Here is a 27,043-nt window from a genome sequence, read left to right as displayed (position 1 = left end):
TAGTACTAGGAGTGTCAGTGCTCTCCACTTAGTGGCTGGTCCTGCAATAAGCTTTGCACCCACACACAATTCTGATCTATCCACTAACAGACCCATTGAGCAGCAGGGGGTGGCAGTGGGGGTGTCAATCCGCATTCTCAACAACCTGAGGTATGTTTTTAGCAACAAGAAGTTTCCTAGCTGCACTCCAGTATATCCCTTCTGAACAGCAAACAAGGGCTAGTGTAATGAGCAGATTGGCATGAACTTTATTCTATCTTCTGTATGATTTTAAGTACATAAGAAAAGTTTTTTCCACAAGCCTCAGGAGAAGATGAGTACAAGTTACAGGACAGTCTCAAAATAAAAAAAATTTGCATATTTTGTGAGTTTCATCCTAGAGAAAAAACCATGGACAACGTACAGAGGAAATGCAGTCAGATATGCGGATGTCACCAGAGACAGGGAAACACGAAGGGCAAGCATGTGCAGCTCCCTTTAGGGTCAATGCAGGCCCTGGAAAAGAGGCTGCAAGCCTCCAGCAGAGTAAAGAGCCAAGCAACAGGGGAAGGGGAGAGGCTGAGAACAGTTTCACATTCTATAGTAACTAAGCATGAGTGAGGATGACCAATGGAACTGACTTAGTCGAACTCTTGTTTACAAAACAAATACTGAATGGGGAATGAAGAAGCATCCCTCGCTAGGAAGGAGAGACAGGTTCAGAAGAACTGTCTTGGAAGACTGAACTTGAGTTCAGCTGCTTAGAAGGAACCCCTTGGGTGAAGATCCCTTTTGGAGAAGGGCTCATAGGGAAGTGGACACTTCAGCTTCTAACCCTGGACAGACAGCAGAGTAGATCATTTACTCCAATGCAGTCTTCCGTGGCACCTGTTGACTGCAAAGCTCCCCATCATGGCACAAAGAGAATTACACAGAGCAAATAGGAGCGTTGAAAGGGAAACTTACGGTGGAATGCTACACGCCCAGTCCTCAGCCTTTGGTCCAGCAAAGCCATTCCCCACATCTTGTAATGCCACTGACTGATTAGTACACACAGCTGGAGTTAGTAGCAGCTCCCAGTACCTTCCTGAAACACACTTGCCAGCTCAACTTACCAAGCTAGGAACGATGGACCCTGATAGGGACACCATTATGTCAATTCAAAGACAGACAACATTCCTTTCCCACACGAACAATTTGTCTGAAGATACCACAATACCAAACCCATGGAACAATCTGAAAGCCAACCACCCATCCTGGCTCTGAAGTTCGCCAGAAGTCAGATGTGATTGATTGGTGAGGTTAGATCTGACAAGGAGGGGGGGTGATGCACCTTCCTGCTGATAGATGCAGATGATCAACTGACCCGCCACCCTACACCAAAGCCCAGCCCGAGGTATTTCAGCGAAGGCAGGTAGCTGTGTCTCTCAGGTAGAAGACAGAGAAGCAGTTTGAGAGCAGAAAGGTACAGGAAATCTAAGAGAATCGTCTGAAAGCAGATTTGTCCCACAGCCAGGGCAAGGGGAGGCACAAGTCCCAATGCCATTCTGCTTAGCCAGCAATTTCCGTCACGCTGGTAACCAGCTTCTGCCCGTTCCACAGGGACTTGAACTGTTCAGGGATAGGGAACTCGTTCTGGAGGATGAAAGAAATCTGTAGTGAAAAGTCTGGTTTATATGAAAGACGAGACTATTCCTGTCCCGCCTAGCCTGACAATCTTAGTGGCAGACAAAGAATCATTTGCACTGCACTAGGAAGCTACTACCCCCCTTTCCGTATTGCTCTGTAGTGTTTTGAGCACTGCAGATATGTCATTTGGGACACGGGCAGAAAGGACGGACAAAATTTGATTTAAATTCCAAATAAAGACCAAGAACTGGTTTGGTGAGTAGAGCTACATTTAACAAGTCACAGCTTTTTCTAGAAGATTAAATTGAAGAAGTGTAAAGTTAATATCACACTTTGTAACCATAGCCACATTTCATTCCCCACTGGACCTAGGAGGGTCAAGCATTACTTCCAACAACAGTGTCTTCATAGTGAGCGCCATCTGGTTAGGGGCTAGTGAATTTGGCTTCAGAGAAGACAGATCAAGGGAAGACACCTACATCTTAAGTCTGATGGGTTTCTAGAATCCATCATATAAAGGGTGGAATCTGGGGCAGTATCTAGCTACCAGAGAAGGGCTCAATTGGCAGGTCCTTCAATGAACTGCCTTCCCTGGGAGGGGTTAGTTTTTGTCTCAGTAAGACAATGGAACAAGATGTGACCTGAAGCGATGCTATGCTTCTTAATCACTCTGATTCCTGTCATTGAACAAGCCCCGCCCCTCTGTTCACTCCGCCCCTCACAGCTCTCCCACTCATTTCGGGAAGAGGAAACACTTACAAAGTCACCACTCTCTGTGGGGATGAGGACGTTCATCTCTGAAGACTTGGCACTGACAATCTCACATTCTAGGGAGCTCTTGCTCAGATACACGTGGCATCCATCTGTCTTGTTGATGGAAATTGTTGGCACTTTACCCATTACCTAGTGAGGAAAACACAGCAGGGAGGTGGTTACAGTAGCATCCGCTTATCCCAGGGAACCGCTATAGTTCATTGTTTTACATTATCCTCCAGGGATTAAGTCTTCTACACTGAACTCTACCATCTCTCTGGAGGGAAGCAAATATTAACTTTGTTCCACAGAAGGTCAGACGAAAGGCTAATGGAGATTGAGCAACTTGCCCATCCCCACAAATCGAATGGCGGGATAGAAATTAGAACAGACTCCTACTCTCAGCCCCTTGCTTTAGCTACTAGATTACACTGCCTTCCTTAGGGTGGATAATCCATCCAGAATCTATGCTCAGTCTGAGGAGTTTGTTTTCCATTCTGCAACCCAGTTTAGACAGCTTGCTCCAGTGCGGTTTGAAAACCCCTGTATGGAAAGAGTTCGATGTGTTTTCTAGAGAGGCTTCATTAGATTGTGTCCTGCAAAGTGAACCTGTAAAGGCACCACCGCATAACGCAGGGCACAGTTCTATACAGTCAGTCACAAGGAGGGTTGTGGGTAGTTACCTGAACTTTAATGTCCCTGCAGTTTATGATCTCCACGATGCCCACCACATCATCAAACACCAGACCTAGCTTCTTACAGTTATCTGCAGGGGAGAAAGAAGAGCTCAGAGCTACAACCCCCACTCCAGATCCTGCCCTTTGATGTGCCAGCATACAGAAGGCCAGCCCCTTTGGACCACAGCACTTACCCACTGTGATGGAATTGATTTTGCCCTTGATTTGGAGTGTACTGTTCGTGCAGTTGTAAATATATGCTACCTGCTTCAGCTCTGTGTCACTGATCACCAGGTTGGAGGCCATCTCCTGGTTTTCCTGAAAAGGGGTGACAAATACCAGTTACTCTTGTTTCCCTAAAGAGCTACAGAGTGAAGTGTGGAGGTGTCATGTCACCTTCTCTCCTCTGAAGAATTCACAAGGCTGCAGAGAGGGCTTGTTCCTTCAAGCTGACACCTTCTAGTTATTTCAAAGAAAAGATGTTTGTGGGCCATCTTCTGCTATTGAATTCCCATCACTCTAGCAGCCAGTCTGGGCTGTCACATGGACACTCACCACTCTCCACTTCTTGCCCTCCAGCTCTAGCATTGCCGGTTCCTTCTTTGGGGATGATTTTTTGGGTGGGTTAGCTGCACAGGCAGGTTTGGGAGCGGTGAATGGTTTGGGTCCTGTTCGGACAGGGCCACCTTGATTCTTTAGCCCTGGGTTCTTGTGAGTCTTCATATCATCTGAAACATGTTTCAGGGCTACAAGAGAAATCGCTGTTACTTCAGACATCATTTGGTTGGATAATGCTAAGTTACTAGGTGCGCAAGATCCAAGTTTAACAAGTACCAGAAGTCAGCAGCTATTACAACAGCAGTCTGCTGAAATCTTTGAGGACCCATAAAACAAGTTCTCTGCTTCAAGAGTTTATAAGCTACACTGAACATGAATGCTTGCTATGAAGAAAGGGACCTGGAAGAGAGTTAAGTGCTTTTAGCATTTAATGATATGAGATTGAGAGCTAGATTTAAAGTGTTATGTTTAGAACTAGAGCCAGTATTCCACAGCTGTTACACTCTCTGTAGGGAAGAGGTAAATCTAGGACCAAGTTTTCATGAGCTTCGTTTCACCCCGTCATTGAACATGCAAATGGTAATTTGTGTGCAGGTTTGCACATGCAAAAGTCTCCTCCCCCACCTCCCCGCTAGTTTTTAAACTACAATATCCTAACCATGCTCTTTTGTATATCTGATGTTCTGAGCAGTCCAAGCCCATTCATCCTGGGAACGCTATTAAGTAACAGAACTCCTGCATCCCAGAGGTAGTTTTTTAGGGTTTGCAGATAAGTGACCCAGAACCCCATGCAGACTTAACCTAGAATGTTTTCTTTCGTTGACCTACTAGCCAAATGGCTGCCCACCACCAGCCTTCAGTTGCCCAGTTTGCTTACCGGAGGTAATGCCTTCTCCCTGATTGATCTGGTCAAACAGTGCTGAGCGGGACACAGAGTCATCTGAACCGGAGTTTGTGGGGCCTGGAGCAGGAGGTGGGGGAGGACCAGGCGGTGGAGGAGCACCACCAGTTGGGGGTGCTGCAGGTGCATTGCCCACCTCTTTTGCTATAGGACCCTGTAAGAGATGCCCGAGAGGGAGTTAAACTTGTGTGATCACTACTTGCTGGAACAGTCCCCGTAACATTAGATTCCCTAGGTTACGAAGTACTGATTGCCAACATACAGTCAGCACTCACCGTTTTGCTCCAGGTCAGCCCAGTGGTGTGATACTCTTTGATGTAGGTCTGCAGCTCTGCCCAGATATTCAGATAAGCTTTCACCCAGTCCACATGTTTCCTATCTCTAAGGGGACAAAGATCAAGACAAGCTAAGTAGTGCAAGGGATTCTCCAAGAAAGATCTAAAGCCATGGGGCTGTAACTGGATCCTTAAGTGTCCCTGTCCCCTAGCTTGCAAAGATTATTTGGAGCTGAGTAGCAACACCAATGTAAGGAGAGAGCAAACGGCTACAATCCCCAGCCCTGAGGGCTACTGTGCGCAATTAGACAGTGGGGCGTTCGGGTCAGTAAGCCAGTTACTGTTGAATGCTAGCCCTCCGCACCTAGTCAGAGGTCCACAGACTGCAGAACAAAACACCCGCAACAAACTAAACCCTACTGGGTGATGCTCAATTGGCAGAACATATTGGAAAGATGTCTTACTGCGTAGGGGAAAAGAGCCAAGAGGGTTACTGGATGGAGTGGACACACGAGGGACGCCAATGCACTTGCTACCATCGATTTGCCCAATATCATAAATCTAAGAAAACCTGTCAAAGTCAATATATTTATGGGAATGTAGCTGTTTCTGAAGCTGAGGTGTATTAAACACACCCTGCCACTGCTAAAGGAAAGGAGTGGTATTAAGTTTACTAGGCAAGGCTTCAGAGAGGTCATCGTTCTTGCTGGTTCAGCTTGCATTAGGGCTTTGTTCACAGCTGTCTGATTTCCACATTCTGGAGACCAATGAAGGGGATAGGGCACTAGCTAGGACTTGGGAAACTCAGCTTCAATTCTCTGCTCTGCTACAGACAGCATGTGTGACCTCCGGCAAGTCACAGTCTCTGTGCCTCAGTTCCCCATCTGTACAATAGGGATAACAGCACTGCCTCCCAGGGGCGTTGGGAGGATAACTACATTCAAGACTGTGAAACACTTTGTGGTCTACTGATGAAAGGCTTGTACGTAAGAACTAGGTATTGTTTAACTTTAAGTGACTTGGCTGAAGCTGGCAGGGTTCTCTCAGGTTAAACGGTGTATTAGTAAGGTGCAATACCAGACCAGCACAGCAGATGCTGTTCTCTGGAACCAAGGTATTTTATTATCTTAATCCTTCAGGACTGCATGCTAGGGGGGCCACATGCCCCTCCACAGTTAGATCAAGGAACTGAAATTTCCGTATTCAGCTGTCTGCATCCCTCCTGCTTTGCAGAGCGAAGCTGGACCTACACATCCTTGTATTCCTTGAGGACCCGGTTGGTGTAAAACATGGCCGCATCCATCATTTCCTTCACGTAGGGACCAGGCTTTGGGGCCTAGAGAAGACACAACATATTAGAACCAGGGCCTGTTGCAGCAGCAATCCCAGCCTCCCCCACACCCAGGACCCACTTTAGTCCTTACCATAGCCATCCAGCCCAGTGCCGGGATGCTCTCACTGACAGCGGATAGGTGATTGAACAGTTTGCTGCCACGATTTTTCTCCCGGAAGTTCTGCACCACCTGGATTTGCTCTGAAATGGGTTTCAGTAGCGTTGAGAAGTTATTCTGCGACACAGAAGGGGATGGGTGGCAAACAGAGAGAGCCATTCTTAGATGGAATCCAACTGGCACAAGCCTAAGCTACTGCTCTTGTACAAGCTTTGTACTGCCAGTGTTCCAATTACAGCCCCCACCCACGCTCTCCTGTAGTTTAGTGTTGGACTAGTGCTATGGAAGTAGGCCAGAAATTGTGACTAATGCAGAAGCCAAGAGGCACTTTGAGACAAATCTCATCAATAATGAAGACAGGAATAGCCTTTTAGAGATTCTGTAGTATTCAGATGCTTTTCAAATTCCTTTGTGGTCTTGGTTTTCGGGCACACGTTACAGGTTCATTATAAACCAAGTCGCTCCAGTATCTAAACTTGACAGGGTGAGTTAAAGAGAAAGAGAGTTGGACTTTAAATCAAGTTACTTCTGTGAATTCAATTCAATTTTTTTTTTTATGCTTAAATATTCACAAAGTGTCTTGCTCTGTGGTGTCTATTCAGAGATTTGGACATAGGAGATCAGTTGCTCAGAAGTAGCTTTCCCAGGTCATTTGGTTGGTCTGCTCTACTATAGGACAAACGTTAAGAGCAAGAACCATATCAGAGATGGTCTCATGGACAACCTCCTTTCCATTTGTGATCATACCTCTCACTGTGTCAGCAGCGATATATACGGAGTAGAATATAGGCAGATTTTTTTTAAAGCTCTTTAAGTGCAAAGAGTGTTGTGTCTTTAAGAAGAGTCTGTTTGCGCTCTGCATTTTGTTGTTCTTTCCTATCTGCTCAGTTGCAGATGGAAAGGAGGACAGCTAACTCTCTCGGACCACCAGCAAGTACTCCTGGCTACTGTTTGGGAAGCTCTGATCGAGAGCCATGATCGGGTAAGGGTATGCTTGAGTAAACAAGCTTTAGAGAATTCAAGTATTTGGCATCTGAAACAAGGGCGTGCCTGCTCCAGAATTGACTAGACTTTACAAAAAGCTATCTAGGAATTAAAGGCTACGAGTAAGCCACTCTAAACAAGGCTTACTTGTCTCAGATCTGTTGAATTGGTAAATGGGTTCCTGGGCTGAAGGCCTTCTATGCAGACTTCTGTGTCCTAGGCAGTCTGGTTTAAGAGGGAAACAGAACCCTGAAGCTGAACTGTGATACTCTACTTTGCAATGAAAGGGCAAGCAGCACAGAAATTCTGACATCCTGAAGTAGCATTAGCAGAGGTGGTAGTTCTCCCACTGGGACATTGCAAGGACAGGAAAAGGTGCATAACATATCACGAGAGAAGTCGAAGTAGAAGAAAACCAATGCATGCAGGATCAGACTCCCCTCCCAGGCAGAGAAGCTGCAGCATGGGAGGAACTGTTGATCTGCTTACTAAGGAAAACTGATCTTAAGACTCTAGCCATTATTCGGGTATCACAGCATTGAGCCAGACACCTATGCTACCTAGGTAAGAATCTTCGTGTAATGCTTTGAGGACTTACAAACACCATATAATGCTAAATATTGTTTGCTCAATTCCCAGTGCCGCTGTCATCTCACAGGTTCTGTTCTGTAATTCTCATAGACTCATAGACTTTAAGGTCAGAAGGGACCATTATGATCATCTGGTCTGACCCCCTGCATGCTGCAGGCCGCAATACCCTTCCCTGGACTCTGCCGTTGAAGTCCCCAATCCTGTGTTTTAGTGACTTCAATCGGCTGAGACCCTCCTGCTAGTGATCCCTGCCCGATGCTGCGGAGGAAGGCGAAAAACCTCCAGAGGCTCAGCCAATCTACCCTGGAGGAAAATTCCTTCCCGACCCCAAATATGGCGATCAGTAATACCCCGAGCATATAGGCAAGAGTCTCTAGCCTAACCCTTGTTGGCCATTATGCTATTCATGTACCATTGCTTGGTTTTCCTTGGCTACTATGTTTTACCATTAAACCATTCCCTCCATAAACTTATCCAACTTAATCTTAAAACCAGACAGGTCCTTCGCCCCCACCGTTTCCCTCGGAAGGCCGTTCCAATATTTCACCCCTCTGACGGTCAGAAACCTTCGTCTAATTTCAAGCCTGAACTTCCCCCCGGCCAGTTTGTAGTGGCTTAACAAATAGGAACTGCATCTAGTATTGATGCCAAGTGAAATATGAGCCAAGTACCGGCTGTCAGGTATGAGAAGGAGCCACCTGTGCATTGTACAAGCTTAGGTAGTTACAGCAAATCCATAAAATACTCAGCATTTTCTACTAGTTTCAGTGAGTCTTGAGTCAGTTTCTGGAACTAGACTCTGCGCACGCTATTCTGATCAGAAGAGTGCGAACTCACGGACGAAGGAGTCACCTCCACTCCAGATAGGTTTCTTGAGGAGCAATTTTAAGGGCCTAGAGTCCTCAGCTTTCGCTGTTTTCCTCCCAATTAGCCAAGACCTATGCAGCTCTGAGTGACCTATGTTAGGATTCTCCAGACTTACCGCTGATGGCTGCTGACATTGTGATGCTGTCACCAGGAGAACCCTCTTGGTCATCAGGCCTGTATGGACCATTTCAGCCTTATAAGGAAGGGGGAAAAAAAAAAGTTACACATTGTTTACACAGACAGTGTGGTCAGTGTGCTAGCCTGGGATTCAGGAGATCAGAGTTCAATTCCCTGCTCCATCACAGATGTCCTGAGTGACCCCGGGCAAGTCACTTGGCCTCTCATGGTTTTAGTTCCCCATTTGTAAAATGCGGATAATAGTGCTCCCTACCTAATGGGGCATTGAAAAGATAAATATATAATAGATTGTGAGGTGGTCAAATACTCTGGTAATGGGGGCCACAGAACATAGCTAGACAGAACAATGTAACTACATGTAGATATCAGGTGTATTTACAGGGACCAGTCCATCTTTTTGGCCTCCCTTGCATGGTTTGGTTGTGAAGACAGCTGATTCTGGGCCATCTGGTCTGGTTTTAATCTCTCCCTGTTCTTGGAGAGACGTTCAATAGAAATTGATGAGTCAGGATAGACAAAAATTTACCAACACTATAACGGGGCAGTTCTGTTCCCACTTAGAGGGATACACAAAAGAGAGGTAGATGGAGATCTCCTGTGGGTTATCCTGTGTTGAATCCTCCAAGATTAGTGCTTTGCTCTAGGGAGTGGGGAAAGGGAGGCAAAGCTCAACAACTTCTCTTACTCAGCCCTTAAAAGTCTAGAGTAGTGGTCAGCCATATATTTACAACATGAGAAGGAAGCTAAATCCTTACATGTTTCTGAACGTCGCCACCAATATCTTTGCTGATCTTCATATATTCTGCTACTGGACCAGCCAGGAGAGTGTCGAAAGCTTGCACATACGCAGCCATTCCTGCGGAAACAGAACAGGGCACAGCGTTAAGGGGAGCAGATGGACTCAGACTGGAAGCATTTGGGAGTATTTTAAAAAAGATGCGGAGAAATTGGAAAGGGTCCAGAGAAGAGCAACAAGAATGATTAAAGGTCTTGAGAACATGACCTATGAAGGAAGGCTGAAAGAACTGGGTTTGTTTAGTTTGGAAAAGAGAAGACTGAGAGGGGACATGATAGCAGTTTTCAGGTATTTAAAAGGGTGTCATAAGGAGGAGGGAGAAAACTTGTTCACCTTAGCCTCTAAGGATAGAACCAGAAGCAATAGGTTTAAACTGCAGCAAAGGAGATCTAGGTTGGACATTAGGAAAAAGTTCCTAACTGTCAGGGTGGTTAAACACTGGAATAAATTGCCTAGGGGGGTTGTGGAATCTCCATCTCTGGAGATATTTAAGAGTAGGTTAGATAAATGTCTATCAGGGATGGTCTAGACAGTATTTGGTCCTGCCATGCGGGCAGGGGACTGGACTCGATGACCTCTCGAGGTCCCTTCCAGTCCTAGAATCTATGAATCTATTTTCAGCAAATGCTGCCACCCTCCTTACACTGAAGTTTTGCAGAGCACTTTGTGAGTAGGATTGTGCAAGTCAGAGCGTATATAAGGCGGTGGCGGCTGCGGCTGCTGATCCTCAAGCATGCAGGTGGATGCTGGTCTAAATGTACTTTTGCGTAAGAAAGTAGCTTGGCTGTAAGGAGACAAGGGAAGTACTGCACCCGCAGGAAGTTCTTGTTTTAACAGTACAGTAACCACAGGCCCCCCCCTGCATGTGTGCGTATGTCGACATGTTATCTGTGTGAAACTCACTTCCCCTCCTGGTACAGCTATTCAGGCTTATACAACATCAGCGTGCAGGCTCTGCGCAGCATCTGCCTTCCAGAATCGGCACTTTCAGCGTCCAGCACAATGCAATGTGTCCAGTATTGATACAGGGATTTGCAGCAGAGGGTCCCTACCTTTGGAAGAGCCATCTCCATACATGCCGGGGCTTTGGGACACAGCTTCCAAGCGACCCACAGCCTTCTCCAACCGCTCAACCAAGCTTTGCATCTCAGTCATTGCTCACCACCTGCAGAGAGAGACTACTCACCATTAGCGCCTCGCACACATCATCAAGGGAATGCTCAGTCTGATGGGCTTACTTAGCATTCTGAATGTTAGTCGTTCCCCAATCAGACGGGGAATCTTATTCTAGCCTCACATCATCCACTTTAGGCATTTTAGACTCCGTCGCACGCTTACCCATTGTTCAGATAACTCTTCTGATTACCCAGCTGCCAGAGGGCTCCATGGGCCAATCCATAATTACCAAATAGTGTCTACTGCCTAGCAATTCATAGCACATCCATGCTAGACTGACAAGGAGAACTTCCAGATATTTTGTTGTAAGTGCTCAGATACCGTGGCGGTAGGTGAGGTGTAAGACCCTGCCTAGAATTTTATAGACGACAGGAAAACTGACCACAGCTCTGATTATGACCATAACTGACTTCTTGTAGGATTGCTATCGAAGGGTCGGTTCTTTTTCTACATGTATAATGGCTTCGCTAGGAAGAGTTAATTGCAGATAAGATTTGGTGGTTTTGATTCCGCAAATACATTTGAGGTGGCCACACCCACCCCTGAATTCCAAGACTCCAGCAATGTCTCAACCCACGGAATTAGCATGCTAAACCCAGACATGCTCTGGCACATGCCAAGACAAGCAGCTGCATAAGAGAAGAATAGGACGCTGCTTCTGAAACAATGTGTCCCCTGTTAATACTTTCTATCTAGATGCTGTTGTATCTATACTGAGGGAACTAGTCTCCCAGCGATGGACCAGGGCGATGTAGGCACACAAGTCATTTAAGCTTCTCATTTGGAGAAGTATAATAAAACTTTCCTGCTCTGCTCAGCACCAGACAGCTTCAGAATTCACCCTCTGAACACTAACGCAAAGGGAATGCAGGGAGGGGTCAGCAACCAGCCAGCCACCCGCTTCCATCTTATCACCATACATTAAGACATTTTGAAGCATGAATCACGATGGCAGCCTGAACACACAACTTCCTTTTACTGCAGACGGCCTCCAGAGCTCAGAACCTTAACAGGAAGAATTTCACCTTCAGTCACTGGCGCTAACATACTCAAAAGGGAAACTAGATTTGTTCGGCTATATTTAAAAAGCTGAGAATAGATCTGCCTCATAAATCAGACTTGGATTTTAACCAGTTTTGCTTTTTGTTTGCAAGCCTCCCAAGTTGTGCTATAAAATGTTTATTTTCCCCTGTCCCATGGATGATGCAGGCCAGATCCAGCATTAGTCACAAGGAACAGTGATGTCACTAGGAAAAACAAGGTCACTCATCCCTCCATTTGTATGAAGAATCAGCAGAAGAGCCACTGAAACACTGGAGAAAGGAGGACGGGATGGGGGTGGAGTACGGGGGGGGGGGGGGTCTGATGCAATGTTCCACCCTAGCATGTTTACTCAACTTCAGAGAGGAAGAGAGCAATTTCCTCCTTGGAACAGCATCTCCTCTAGTTCACTACAGAAAGGTGATCAGCAGCTACTAAACAAGTTACAGCAAGAAAGAGTTAGAGAAGTTTGAGGCGCGTGTGTGATGCTGATCATGCTGCCTACATTTATGATTAACTCTCTTCTATTTCCTAGGCTGCAGGATACCAAGCACAGGAGCGCAGTGCCCCACCTCAGCAGGAGACCCCAGGTACACATGAATCCCACTCTGTACAAAGAAGCTGCAGCTCTTGACCCCTCCCCTCCCACCCTGTATTCCAGAAGGAACAAAAATAAACCCCCCATATCTGCCATCAGTTGTGGATGCTGCACTCCAGAAACTCAGGGAAGCGAGTTCCATACATGTTTTAATGAAGCCTGTTTCCAAAAGGATCTCAGGCAAGCAGACAAAGCTGCCATTCTGCACCACTGATCCCTACTCCAGTCCATATGGGGCTCTAATCTGATCAGACCCGTTACCCTAAGTCTCCGTCTGCATTTCAGATAGGGATTATGAATAACATGAAAGAGCCCAGATGGAGGGCAGTTTCCAACCCTGAGGAATTCAACATGTTGCAGGCCTGTACACAGCAGAATGCACAACATCCCTCCCAGGCGAGCTGCTGAAACCAGAGCGATGTTATTAAAGTTCCCCCAGAACTTCAGATGGACTCCCTCATTCCCACCACTGATCTGTCAGAATCTTCTTGGGCAGCTTGTAGCCCGTGTCAGGAAAACCGTACATGCATGGCATTTGAGGTCACTTCTGTGAACCTAGCACCGCATAACAGATGGAGAATTAATTTCATCTTCTAGTTGCGATAGACATGGGTACCCTCCTCTGCATTAGGACACAGCTTATAAAGTAATCACTTTGATTCTCCTGCCACTGCACCAAGTGACAATTGCTGGCGATGTGAACTCCGGAAGGAACCTGCTACACTTCAGCCAGCCTTCACCAGAACTACCTAGCATAGCTTACTCTTCTTGCTGCACACTCTTCTACCCTCCAGATGTAAATTGCATCAAGGGTGCTATTTAAATAAAGAGACATCTCATTATACAGACAAGAATCATACTGATGTTGATAAGAATAGACTCTGCAAACCAGACACTAGAACTCTGAGGGAAAAAAAGACCGTACTATTGCACTGGTTGAGCAGTCATCTAATAGAACATGAAATGCTGAAACAAATGTAATTCTAGAATCCACGATTTATAGATTAACTTGGTTCTCTAAAGTTCTTTAATGCAATGAGATACAAACAAATAACAGATTCCACTATCTTGGACATTAGAGATAATTTTTGTCCACTGCAATCTGTGTGTCCTGGATAACTTCAAAGTCTTTCTGAACTGAAATCTTAAGTCAAACATCAGGGCTAGCCCTTCGGATAACCAAGAGTTTGATGTTCAGAGGAGACTCCAACATTGGAGCTATATTCCAGGATTTAGGTTTACGTCTTGTTTACATGGGAAGTTTTTCAGATGTTGTTTTTCTGTTAATAGTTACAAGTCAAGTCTTCAAGAACCAACTATAACTAGTTTTAGCTCTATTAGCAGGCCAGTTAAGAACTCCTGTTGAACCTCCACGCATTTCACTCTGGCCGAGAGATCAATTCACCTCCAGAATATCTGAAAATATTTTTGGTTTTAAGCTACTCGCCAACATTAATTAAGATAATTTTCTCAGGGCCTGAAGGTCAACACACCCTGGCACTGACCCAGGCCTTCCAACTATACCTAGCAATCTGCCTTGTACAGGACTCAAAACAATAAGAGAAATAACTGCTAATTAATCCAAGAAAAACAATACTGCACTGGAGGGAGTTTTCTATTTTGGGAAGCATCAGTCAGGGATTGACAGTCTCTCTGATAACCAGACCAAGACCAGTGCTTAGTAAAGTTAACAGGTCCGGATATAATCTGTATTGGTTTGGGGAAGTACTTCTAGCTTGGCTGGTCAAGATATGAGACTTTAATGTTGTTGTCATCTAGTTTAATAATTTTGTGAGGATAACTGAATGTTAGTTTTATAACCTCTCAATAGTCTCCCACAGCTTAGAGTTAGATGTGCACCTCTGTTCAGATTCACTTTTTGAAAAGTATGAGACATTGTGAGCCTCATGTTGCCAACAGCATTATGAGTACTTCCTGTTTCCACAGTCCCGAGGAGCTAAAATGGGACAATTAAGTTGAGAAAATACAAGACTTTAAATTGACATGCTCAGCTGACCTCCTGAGAGGTTTCATACTATTTCCGAGATTTGTATCTTCTAAAACCTTAAGAATCTGTTTCTATCTAGCTGTTCAGTACACCATTTGAGTCAGGCTTTACTTGAAGGAGAGCAGAACAGTAATCAGAGTGACTGATTTAGGATCTGACGCATCTTGGGAGTTGCCAGGGCTAGCAGTGAATACACTGCTACTGCTAGTCCCTGATGGCTGCCAAGACACAAGGTTCTCTAGTCTAAATACTTTTTGACATTGGTTCTGAAATGAAGATATTTAGGGCCAATATCTCAGAATGACAACTTTTTATTTCTGATTTAGAAAGTTATCCCATAATGATATTCTGTTAGATACAACAGATAAAGTCAACCACCTATTTGGACCCTATTCAGCACTCCTGAGTAACAACGTCCACTGAAGTCAGTAGAAGTTTTACCTGGGTAAAAAGTGCCAAATAAACTTAGTAGAAAGAAGTTGTGTTAATAGAGTGAAGTGACTCTGAAGTAATCTTTGTTCACTAGAATTACCTGGCATTTGTTTGCACTTGTCAAGTACCTTGCTACTTTTCCTGTCAGGGTGAATAGTCTAGCACAGATTCCCTCTTTTTAAAATCGGAGTATGTAACCTACACCTAATCCTACAAATAATTTGGAACCTCAACATTTAAGCTAGTTTGAGATTGTACTCTGCGGTGTGTCATGGATCCAGGAGTGAAGGAGTTCTGAATAGGCTTCCTTGGGTAGAGTTGCTTTGTCTAAAGCTGATAAACCATAACACAAAGGGCTCCTTAGAAGCTGAGAAGTATTCTAGAGTCCCCAAGATCACACAAAGATCCATTTTAACTTTTCTCCCATTTGATTTTCTGAGAGAAGAATGTTAACTTTTGTTACAACAGGACAGAGTGCCTTTCCAAGGTTAATTTCCTACAATCCAATCCTTCACTCTCATGTGTCTCTAATGTTGGCAACTTCAGATGTTGGCAACTTCTAGCGTGGTACCAGAAGCTGGCATGACAAATCCTGTGTTTTAGCACAGAAGAACCACTGCTCCAATTTAATGTGACAGTGGAGCAGCATAGTGAAGACATGATCAGTTGCATTTTGATCAGGAAAGTTAAAACTAAGATAACATCAATTTCATAGTGAAATGGAAGGGTGAGAGGAGAAAACAGCAGTACAGAGAACAAGAGAAAGGGAACATCAGAGTGACATGTAGAGAGGTACCAGTGGTTTGATGTAGCTGGCCTGTCCTTTAATAAAGGAAAATTCTTTTGGCACTGCAGTACTAAAAGACATATGCAGTACTGTAGTTGGAAATTGGACACAGTGCTAAAGTTCACCTCTCGTGTCTGAATGAGTCATTCAGGAGATGCCAATCTCTTTAGTCTACACCTCTGGTTTGCTTTCTAATACATCTATCACACTACACATCTGCAGAAAGCTGGGTATTTCACATGGCTATTCATCTTTTAGTTTAATGACTATAGGTCAACAGTGAAGAACTGGCATTCAGAAGAACTAGAGCAAAATCAAGCATGGGGGGGCAGAGTGGGATCACCACTTTATAGATTTTGAGCCAGATTTCACACAAGATTTTCACCATAGGATTTTTTCACCATGACTTACTTTTTCTCCTACTTCAATTCATAGAACAGTGCTAAATGGAGGAAATCAGACCTACGTTAGAGCTCTACAGCACTTTACACTGGTACAGTAAGCCTTCCATCGGAGGACTGAAAAATGCTTTATGAATACACACGAATTTAGCAACTCCCCTGCGAAGTATTTGGATCTACTTATTTCAGTAACAATCAAAAGGATGCTCTCTTCCTGTTAAGCTCAGACAGTTTATTTTATTGACAACAGAAGTGTTGCTTACTGCCAACCGTTAGGGCAGGAAGTTGTCAGAAAAGCTCAAACCTCTTTTCCTGACTTAATGGATGACATCTGTAAGTAAGAGTCTTTATTAAACTGACCATAGCAAGAGAAGTGCACATATGAATATTTATTGTTTACTGAATAGTTAAGTGAACCTGTTTAACTTTGTTTTGTTTCTAGAGCAGCAGATTTCACACACACAAGTGCTCTCCCACTTCCACGCAAACCCCTTTATTCAGAGAAAGCAGCTCATGTGACGACTAAACAGAAGTATTTCCCCTAAAATGATATTCCCAATGAAACTTCATCAATTCTTAACGTGTGGCTAAAAGAATCTGCTCAGAAAAGCACCTCAGAGACAGTTATTTGGTTTGGGACAGAAAGTCCTGATCTCCTTGTTTCCCCCCCACATGGAGCTGGGGGGGGCCCTGCTCCCACACCCCTTCAGTCACCGTCCCCTGCCATGGACCTGGGAGCAGCCCTACTCCCACACACCCACTCCCCCCCACCCATGGACCTGGCAGGCAACCCCGCTTCCCTTCTCCACCATAGACCTGGGGGACAGCCCCACACTCACCCTCAGGCATCCCCCTCCCAGGACCAGGGAGCAGCCCTGCTCCCACACCCCGCTTCCCTTCCCCCCATGGACCTGGGGGCAGCCCTGCTCCCACATCCACCCTCTGGCATCACCTCCCCCCGCCCTGGACCTGGGGGGGGGCTGCTCCCACACCCACTCTCAGGCACCCCCCATGGAGCTCCCCCCCCGGCACCCCTGCCGCCCGGCTGCTCACGCTGCCCCAGCTCCAGGGCAGGGCGCCAGGAGAGCCCGAGGCCGGCCCCTGCCGGAGCCAGGGCAGCCGAGTGCCCCAGGCTGGGGGGGCTTTGACCCCCGCGAGGCCTCCCCCCACCGGGCCGGGCAGCGGGGGCTCCCGCCTGCCCCTGGCTTCCAGCGGCCGCGCGCCCCGCCCGGGCGGGTCCCCCCCGCCCTGCCGCTCCCTCACTCACCTCTGCTCCGCTCGCTGCTCCCTCCGCTTCCGCCTGGAGACACCGCCCAGCAGCCCCCGCGCCGCGCCGCGCCGCCCCGCCCTCCACTTCCGGCCTCCAGCCTCACCGGAACTACGCACGGGGGCGGGCCGGAGGAGTGCCACGCCCCTCTCTGGGACGGCGGCTCGGGATTGGCCAATGAGGTGGGGCGTGGTCGGCGGGGTTACCGCGCCCATTCAAGGAGGAGGGCGTGGGGGTTATAGACTAAGCCCCCAGGGAGTAGAGCGGGGGGGCTACAGGCTGGGGTCCCCTAGGGGGGCGGGATCTGAGCTGGGGGGACTATAGCATGGGACCCCCAGAGGGTGGGGTCTGAGCTGGGGGGGGGACAGGCTGGGGTCCCCTAGGGGGGGGGGGGGTGGGGGGGGGGGGCAAGGGCGGGGGCCCCCCAGGGGGTGGGATCTGAGCTGGGCGGTGCACAGGCTGGGCCCCCCCAGGGGGTGGGATCTGAGCTGGGGGGTGCACAGACTGGGGCCCCCCAGGGGGTGGGATCTGAGCTGGAGGGGGCTATAGTGTGGGACCTTCCAGGGGATGGAGTCTGAGCTGCAAATTGGCCTACCTGCCCCCAACCATGGAGTCTGAGCAGGGGGAGGGGGTCTTAGGCTGGGGACCTTCAGGCAGTGATGTTTGGAACGAGGGGATGCCCCTGCCTGGGGAGGCTCCTAGGGAAAACACCACCAGTTCAGACTCAGAGTGAGAAGCTGAAGGATGGGCCCTGGAAGGCTGTGGACGGAACAGCATAGGTGTCCCCCCTCCATCATACTTATTGTGGTAGTGCCTAGGTGCAAACTGAGATTGGTGCCGCATTGCACTGTGAGTTGTACAAACATAGTATAAGAGACAGTTGCTGGAGAGTTTGCTATCAAATTAGCTGCACCCTTGCCTGGGGCATCTCTTCAGGGTGCAGGGACAGGCCCAGCTGTGCTAGGAAATGCCTAGAAAGACACTTGATGATAATGACAAAAGGTGTCCCCCTAACCACCTGTGCCTGGGGAGGGAAGTCATTTCCTAACCTATCTCAGGCCAAAAGCAGCTATTACAAGTCCTATTACAGGTGGAATTTAGGGACCTAGGCAGGTGAACATCACCCGGTGAGCTGAGCTTAGTCTAAAGCAAATTCAGGGACAGTGGTGGGAAACCCGGAGAAGCTCTTTATTATTACCGTATGTGTTACCTTAATGAGCCTCTGCTCCCCCATATTGATGGTGGGGGGGAGAGCATGGGGGTTTGCTTGTCCCTGGGGTTCATTCCCCTTCTCTGGGTGCAGCTAAATCTTCCCTGCCAGAGATGCCTTTTATTGCTTGCTCATAATTATACGTCTGACGAGCAAATACTTTTGGCCTTTGGAATGCATTGCATTACACCAAATGTCTGATAATTGTGAAATATTTTCCCAAGGGAGGCAGCCTCTGTGCTCCCTACAAGTCTCCTTTATTTTTGTAGCTGTAAAGTGCTATGCATGCTAGTGGCACTATTGTAATTAATCACACATGGAACTTCTAGAACACCTTTCAGCTGAGGATCTCCAAGGGAGGATAAATAGTTATCCCTGCTTTATAGATGGGGAAACTGAGGCAGAGAGGTCAAGTGAAATCACATAATGAGTCAGGAATAGAACAGGGGAGTTTACCCTACTCATCCCCTGCAAACTGCTCTGAGCATTGCCCTTCTGCAATATATTCCCAGCTGCTTCTTCAAGTCAAGGCTTTAGAGGAGGAGATGGAACTGTTTTTTAAGGCTCATTCTTGTACATGAGGGGAAAAATATCCAGCATCACGCCACTGGGACACATTGACGGGAGGGGAAGGAGGAGAAAACCTAGTGAGATCTGCTGACTTTACCACCGCTTCCTGTCCTCTGCTCTTTGTTACCATAGATGGTAACGTCTGGTGCAGTAGCCTCCCAGCAGAGTGGAAACCGTAAAGGAGCAGCCATAATGCTCGCTCAGAGCTCCTAAATTGGACTGGACATCAGTGCTCGGCCTCCAGGACGCTTGAGTGGGGGTGGGGGAAGCAGGGGGGTTAGATTTGTTTTATTCCTAGGAATTAAGGGATTGACAGTCAATGTGATTATACTGACATCTAGTGATATATTTCAGACCTGACTTCCTGAAATGACAACCCTGGGGAGTGATAATGAGGATCGGAGCCTTTCTCTACGTTGCCAGTTTAAATCCAGCCCAGCTCGGTAGAGACCAAAACCTGTTTCTGTTTGGTGGCCATGTGAAATGAGTTGGGGGAGGGACTCAGTCCTGATCCTAGTGGCAGGGCCGGCTCCAGGCACCAGCTTAACAAGCAGGTACTTGAGGCGGCCAAGGGAGAGGGCGGCACCTGCGGTAGTTCGGGGGCGGCAGGTCCCTCACTCCCTCTAGGAGCGAAGGACCTGCCTCTGAACTGCCGCCGCCGATCGCGGCTTTTTTTTTTTCTTGGGGCGGCAGAAATGCTGGAGCCGGCCCTGCCTAGTGGGACAGTGGTTCAGATTCCACTTGGCCCCATCACATCTGGCATGTCTGGGGTCCCTTGTTGGCAGTCTCAGCAGAAAGTCTGAAGACTGATCGGGACATGGAATTTGAACTCCCCTCTCATCCCTAGAGGTCTTTCTTTGCAGTCAGAGTTGAGGTCCATGGGGGTGGGGTGGGGGGAAGTTTTCACTGCAGCTGCCCACGCTGTACCTGTCTGATGAATAAGAGGTGTTCATTCTCCAAAGCTGTCGTGCGAGCCACCTTGCACAGCTCACTTCACACACTATTTTTTTAAAAAGCCTTTTACACGGGGATGACCCTGCTGCTGTCTGATGCATTTTCTCTACTTCTCTTTCCCCACCTTTAACGTCTGAAGATGTTTGCACTAAAACCTTATCTTTGTTTATCTGCTCCCTGCTGCTTATCCCTCCTCTGTTTGCAGAGTGGTAAGGCATTTCCATAGGGGACCAATTAGCCTGACACAAATAGGAATTGAAAGATGAGAGCCTCCAATAATAATAATTAATAATAACTTACATTTCCATAGGGGTTCTCTTTTCAAAGCATTTTACAAATCATAGAGCTGGGAATCCTTCCCGCCTAGCACTGAAGTGCCACCACTTCTAGAGTTGAGCAGGGTGGTTAGTCACAGCAGCAAAGGACAGAAGAAAATTTTAGCTAAGGGGCAGCCATGCTTCTGATGTGAAGACAGAGGAAATTGTCCTGACAGCACAGACCCCCTACCATCCAAGCAAGCAGCTCCTATAGAAAGAAAGGAACTGGAAAAGAGGAGCCAGGTAAGGCCCGTAGAGCAAGGAGAAAGGGTACGGAAAGCTGGCTTTCAGGTACTTTGGAGTGACTGGACACCGGATGATTACTGCCGATTGGTGTTAATGGCTTGCAGTATCTTTTGCTTATGACTGGCGGGTCCGGTGACTCTGGTTCACTCTGTGCAGCCACCCAAGAATTGCTACCACCAATGAATGATAAGGGTGGAACAAAGGCTAGTTTCTACCTGGTAAATCTTAGCCCTTTTGATAGCTCCCTGGCTGGTCCCTAAAAACAAGCATTGCCACCTATTCACCACCCATATTTGTCTGTCTGTCTAACTGGTCTGATCTAAACCAATTCATCCCTTACCAGAGTACCTCAGTGCCAACAGACCAGACCAATAGTCCATGTAGTGCAATATCCTATCTCCAGCATTGGCTAATGCCCAAAGTTTTGGAGACAGTGAATCCCCTTCCCCGTAACGCAGCTGGCTAGTTGTTGCAATATCCCATTTTGGGGAGGGGGAGATTTCTTCCTGACCTTAGCTGGTTATTATCACATGTCCTGAAGCATCAGGATAGATGGTCATTTCTATCCTAGCCATCATGCTTGTAGATACTGCTCTTATCCATACCCTTTTCTCAGTCTTGCTAAAGTCAATAATATCCTGCAGCAGCAAGATTGACCCACAGATTAATGAGACTGTATTTTAAAAATGAGTTTCCTTTTATTCCCTTTTAATTGCTTGCATTTTAATGTCACTGAGCGCCCCTCTTTTGCTGCTACAATAGGGTAGGAGGAGTAGGAGCACTTGTCACCATTCTCTATTGTGTTCACCTTTCTTACCTTTCACCTTGCTTGTCTCTGCTCTGAACCAAAGCCTCCTTGGGTTTGTTAGTTCTCCTCATCGGGTAGCCCCTCCCTCATGCCTCTAATCATTGTAATTGCTCTTCTCCGCACCTCTTCTATTTCTGCTATATCCTTTCTGCCTTGACGAGTATCTTGGCTAACTATCAGTTGCTCCTTTGTCTTGGAAAAACCTAGTTATTAGGTAACGTCAAGTCGAAAGCTCTGCCCGTACTGGGAGCAGAACTGGGCCTGACAGATCATTTTCCAATATAATTGTAACTAGCTTGAGTTTATTGCGGATAGGGCTATTGCTTTATCACCCTTCAAAGCACTTTATTGCCTTGTATTAAGTGCGGTATTCCATTACATCTTCACCCCCAGAGCACTTCACAAACTAGCTAATCCTCTCAATAGGCACTGAAGTAGGCACCACATTTGCAGATAGGGAAAATGACCCTGGGTGATTGACTTACCCAGAATGCCCCATTGGGTAAGAGCTGGACCTAGAACTGGGGAATGCATTACTCCAAGTCACGTGCCGAGGTCATTTGACCATGGTTTGGTCATACGAGCCTCCCAGCCCAGGTAGAGAGAAGTGGTAGCTCTGTTCCAGCTAATGCACTAAAAATAGCAGCATGGATGTAGGCTCCCAGCTGCAATGTAGATCTACTCTAAGAAACCTTTTCAAACATATGGTCATGGTCAAATGGCCCAAGCACGTGTCTGTCTACCCAGGTCCCACGCTGGGAGGTGCGCTCCCAGCTGCAATGTAGCCAGACCCTTATTGACATGGTCTGATGTGCTAACAGGCCTGACTTTTACTCCAACCAGCCAAAGATTAACAAGGATTTTATTCTGAGCTGCATCCAGAACAGACTGTCTTCTACCTCCAGTCCCCACCCCAGACTATCATCTCAGAGCAGGGATGGGCAAACTACGGCCCGTCAGACGTTTTTATCCGGGCTCTCGAGCTCCCGCTGGTGAGCGGGGTTGGGGCGGCTTGCCTCGCTCCACCCGCCTGGCACTCCCCGACTCACAATTCCCTTGATGAGCACCATCTTCTGGCACACACAGCCACACTGCACAGGTGCGACTTCACTGCACTGTTTGCAGGATTGGAAACCCGCCCCTCCGTGGTAGCCCCCTCCATGTGGCAGCGTGCCCAATCCCCTCCCGGTCTCCTATGGCCCCGCCCTCGAGAGCCTCGAAACCACCCAGGGCCACACCCATCCGAACTAGGGTGCCGGTGCCTGGTATGACAGCCTTGGTGTCACTGCTGGCAGGGCCCCTAGGAGTCCCCCCACCTTGGTAACATCCCTTCTAGAGCCCCCCCCATGCTATACCCCATAGAGTCCCCCTCCCCCACCGGGTATTCATGGCCCACCATACAATTTCCATACCCAGATGCAGCCCTCAGGCCAGAAAGTTTGCCCCCTCCGTCTCAGAGGCACCTCCATTTACATTCCGGTGCTTGTTTTTCATTAGCAATGACTGGAGACTGCCAAGCCGTGGCATGTGGCTACATCTAACATCACAACCACTCTTGATTTCGGTATCATTTTAGATATCGGGACGGGCGGGATGTAAACCTTCCCCAGATGGATTTTTGCTCTTGAGATTTTTAACTCATTTTAATGGTTCCAGATGGACAGCCCTGGAGTCTACAGCTAAACCTACGGGGCGTACGGCGCGTGGGCAGTGCCGCTGCAGGTTTCTTGCCTTGCCAATGTGCCTCAACCATCAGGGGCCGCTCCTGGAGCTGAAGGAAGAGCACAGCCTCTACTGAGACAGCCAGCGAGAGTGCTAATTAGTACCAGTTGGGATGGTAGTGTTTGTGACATCGACCCTGGACTTCTAACTGGACCGAGCCCTTGCCATTGACTCCTGTCACTATGGCCACTGACCACCCACTAGGCAGTAACTTCTCTTCTGTACCGGTCCTTATACTGCCCTCATCACTAGTATCTGAGGCTCACATCCTCTGACTCCCATTGACGGGCATTAGGCACCTAAATACCATTGACGATCTGGGCCTAAGCCTAAGCAACCTGGCTGACGTGTCACGTGGAGGTTGGTTCTCTCTTATCCTATCCCCAGGGTCACCCCTGAGCTAGACTAGAATCAACCAGTCTAGAAGTGAATGGCTTGCGCTCCTCTCCAAGGCCTCCGCAGCGACTCTCCTCCCCAGTCCATTGGCGTTCCGGGGGGCACCGTTGGGTTTCACTGCAGATCGCCCAAGGAGGCCTTCTCCCCATTTACTACATCACTGTCAATAAGGCAAGAAAAGCAGCGCGAGCAGGAAGTGTTTCTGAAATATCCTTGTCAGGCTGGCAAGGTGGGGGAGGTAATAGCGGTCACTGGCCTGCCTGCTGCTGGTGAAAGAGACGAGCTTTCGTGCTACATGGAGGCCCAAAGAAGAGCTCGAAAGCTTGTTTCTCTCACCAAAAGAAGTTGATCCAGTAAAAGCTACTACCTCCCCGACCTTGCCTCTCTAATATCCTGGGACCAGTGTGGCTACACCCCTGCAAACCACTCAGACCGTGACGTTCCACTGGGCAGCTAGGACAGAGAGTTCGGGACAGTAGACCTCAGTCCCAACCCACATTCTAGTTAATTTTACATGAGGTTTTGCAACACACATACACCTGCCGCTGCCATTTCCCATTGCTCCAGCAGGTGGTACAATTCTTCAATAGATGAACTGGTCGTTTTTTAACTGAGTAAGAGGCTTTCGCTCTCTGGGGCTTGTTCGGGTTTGTTTTGGGTTTTTTAAACTCACGGTTAATTGAATTGCTTCTCCACCTGCGAGATGCTGTTGGACGTTTTGGTATCTCTTTAGACTCATCCAAAACCAGGCCAGCCCCGGCAACCGGGAGACCATTGCGAGTGTGGCGGAGACGGACAATTGCGCAGCGCAGTCAAAAGAGCGTCGAGCATTTTAATTTTCGGTAGACAGACAGCGGAGTGGTTAAACACTAATGGCCTGGCTATACTATAGTTCCCCCCACCTTGGCGACAGATGATGGCGCGACCCTAGGGATGAGCTACAGCAGTGGAGTAAGCTAGCACTGATGCAGTCTGAGATCGGCCTGTCACCACCTCCAGATCGCTGTCAGAACTCACCCTTCTGCTGAGAAAAACCACCAATTACAATCAATTAGAAAAAAGCATGCTTATTCCAGAACAAGTGTCCACAGGGGGAGCTATTCTGGTTCGTTTCCCCAAGTAGGTAAGCCTTCGTTCAAGCTTCAACTTCTTCTGGTCTCAGACCCCTCTTTTGGGATGAGTAATTCCCCCCTTGCAGTTTCAACAAGATAGAGCAGTCTTCACCTCCACTCTTAAACTGATATTTGGTGCTTTTCTTAAAGCCCCAGCTCCTGGAGGTATGCAATTGTGAGAATCTCAGCTTTCATTTAAAAAGAGATTTCCATCCCTCGTAGTTGCAGATAACAGCTTGAAAACACGGCCTGAGTATGACCCTAAAGGCTGAGAAACCTGAAAGCAAAGAAAAAAAAAAAAAACAGATTTTATAAAAAACAAACAACCCCCCCCCCCCCATGATTTTCAAGCCAATTTTGTGATTTTTGAATGCTTGGGGGTTGGCAGTGCTGTTAAAGTGTTCCACCCCAGATATGGTTGCACTTTGGTGCTGGGTGAAGTAATCCCTAATTAACCTAGCACGAAGGGGTGCCGTGGGATTTGATTGTTTGAAAAGTTTTTGAGCTGCAACTGACCTTCTGCTGAGAGATAACCTATCAAGCCTGTCAGTGTTGCTTTGGATTTCCTCATTAGCACATTGCATATTACTATAGATAACGAGCATCATGCCAGGCTTCAGCCTGGAGACTAAGAAAGGGCTCTGTAGGGCCAGTCCCAAACTGCCACTATACTTGTTCCTCTCTCCAAACACCCTGTTCTCCTTCTCTGCTCTCCCCATCCTTTCTAGGGTGTGTGGGGGAGCCATATGGGCTTGGGCAGGGAACTGCCTGTTACTATGAACTCCTTCAGACTCTATTTTAAGGAGGGAGAATTTCATATTAACTCCTTTACTGCCCCATGGGTGTTTGAGGCATGACCTGCGTTACTTGCCATGTAGGGCCCCAGATGTGGTGCTCCAGGGGCTAAGCAGATGTGGCCACACTAAGCTCCTTTGCAACGGTAAACTGGGTGTAAACTCAGGCATCGTTAAATGCTTGTTCTTTTTCCCTGGGAGCCATTGGCAACCAGCAGCCCCTGGCCTGGCTGGCAGGTGGTGGGAGATCGCCTGTAAGGAAACTGGGGTGGGCGGTTGCTAAGGAGGAAAGGGGTGTGGGGGGAAATCCAGCTTCTATTTGACATCTTAGTGCAGCGAATAACTCCTTGGCCCAAGAGAAGCATCAGAACCACAGAGCAGGGGGTGTGAAGGAATTTGTGCTTTACCCTGTGTTCAGAGCAGGGCGAGAGAGTGGCCAGTCATTAAAGAGACAGACTAAGTGAAAGCCTGGGAGTGAATCCTACCTCAGCCAAGCTGGGCCAAGGGGGGGGGGGGGGAGAGAGAGAACAGATGAGATCAGGGGGTCCCTGCCATTGTGAAGACAGGTTCCCAAGGGAGCAGGATGGTAGCTCCCCCAGCTCCTCTAGGCCCCGAGGCCATTTCTGAGGCTGCCTTTGATAGCTGTTGCTCCTGGGCATTTGTCTGGGCCTAAAGTCATTTCTCCAGAGTCCCTCATGGCCCAGCCCGTTCTGAGCCCATTCCCTACCCCCCCCGCCCCCGTCTCCAGCTCTGCTGGTCTCCTGCAAGCAGCTCTCTTCTAATGAATGGTAAAGCCCCATTTTGCTTAGTAGCCCAGAGGTTTTCATCAGCCTCTGGCTGCAAAACAAGACAACATTCCCCAGTGCTGCCACCCAGCCTCAGTTGCAGCCTAGGTCTGGACTTGCACACAGCACCTCCTCAGCTGTCAGCTTATCAGCCCCCAAATCTCAATAGGTGTCATCTGAGCAGCCCCCCCCCAATGTCCTGATCTGCAGTCTGGGCGCTGCTCTTTGACTGACAAAAGCCCCTGCTCCGGCTGCTCTCTTCTGCTAGCTGTTCCGTTTTACTCACCCGCATTCTTGGCCTAAGCAGGGGCCTGTTGAGCATTCCCATTGGAGACATAATCCCCTTTTCTATTTATAAACCCAGTCCTCATTACAGCACTTCACTTTGTTCTATATTTGAGGGCAGGAGTCATCCACCCCTTCCTACCACTACGATCCCTCTGGATTCAGTCTTTGCTCCTCCCCTCATTTCTTGCCAGCTGTACACTAGTCATACAGTGCCTGAAATGTGTACAGTCCTTACTGAAAAGAGAAGACAGCCACTGCCCTAAAGAGCTCTTGCACCATGCCCTGGAATAGCAAAAGTTCAGCCTCCCTCTCTCAAGTCTCTTCATTCCCACTTGCTTTGCAGGCACTAGCCCATGCTGAATTCTGTCTCCTGCCCCCACAGTCCTCTCTTCTCCTCAAAGGAGCTGAAACACATTCCTTTGCCTTGACTGCATTTCACCTGGCTTGTCCCTCATTAAGAGCCTGCATCTTTATCAGGCCGGAGGCTTCCAGCTTTATTGCTGCTCATTCAGATCTTACCCCCTGGCCTTGG

General features: G+C 47.9%; 1 protein-coding gene across 4 annotated transcripts; it reads right to left on the bottom strand.

Annotated features, from left to right (window-relative positions):
• Positions 1–225: 225 nt before the first annotated feature.
• CAP1 (cyclase associated actin cytoskeleton regulatory protein 1) lies at positions 226–17,379 on the bottom strand. Of its 4 annotated transcripts, none has more exons than XM_034753985.1 (14): positions 17,310–17,354; positions 16,306–16,373; positions 10,652–10,764; positions 9,559–9,659; positions 8,781–8,858; positions 6,197–6,340; positions 6,023–6,108; positions 4,773–4,878; positions 4,474–4,651; positions 3,594–3,784; positions 3,233–3,356; positions 3,045–3,127; positions 2,368–2,511; positions 226–1,614 (listed from the first exon to the last, which is right to left on the bottom strand). In XM_034753985.1, the coding sequence occupies exons 3-14, from the start codon at positions 10,752–10,754 to the stop codon at positions 1,531–1,533; spliced, it is 1,422 nt and encodes a 473-aa protein (XP_034609876.1). In that variant the 5' UTR covers positions 10,755–10,764; positions 16,306–16,373; positions 17,310–17,354; the 3' UTR covers positions 226–1,530. The 4 variants fall into 4 exon arrangements, with proteins under 4 accessions (XP_034609876.1, XP_034609877.1, XP_034609875.1 ...); XM_034753986.1 differs by having other exon boundaries at positions 10,652–10,777; positions 17,310–17,349; XM_034753984.1 differs by lacking the exon at positions 16,306–16,373 and having other exon boundaries at positions 10,652–10,777; positions 17,310–17,379.
• Between the last annotated feature and the right edge of the window lie 9,664 nt (positions 17,380–27,043).

Source organism: Trachemys scripta, chromosome 20, assembly GCF_013100865.1.
Source record: "Trachemys scripta elegans isolate TJP31775 chromosome 20, CAS_Tse_1.0, whole genome shotgun sequence".
In the NCBI taxonomy this organism is placed as follows: domain Eukaryota; kingdom Metazoa; phylum Chordata; order Testudines; family Emydidae; genus Trachemys; species Trachemys scripta.
Note: the sequence above shows the minus strand (reverse complement) of the source record. Positions and strands in the feature narration are given on the sequence as shown.

Excerpts from the sequence above, each read along its gene's own strand:
- CAP1 (XM_034753984.1), bottom strand. The coding sequence starts at position 10,754 with ATGACTGAGATGCAAAGCTTGGTTGAGCGGTTGGAGAAGGCTGTGGGT. Across the intron at positions 9,660-10,651 it reads TGGAGATGGCTCTTCCAAAG|GAATGGCTGCGTATGTGCAA; the intron begins GTAGGGACCCTC and ends CTGTTTCCGCAG. Across the intron at positions 4,879-6,022 it reads CTCAAGGAATACAAGGATGT|AGATAGGAAACATGTGGACT; the intron begins GTAGGTCCAGCT and ends TTGTCCCCTTAG.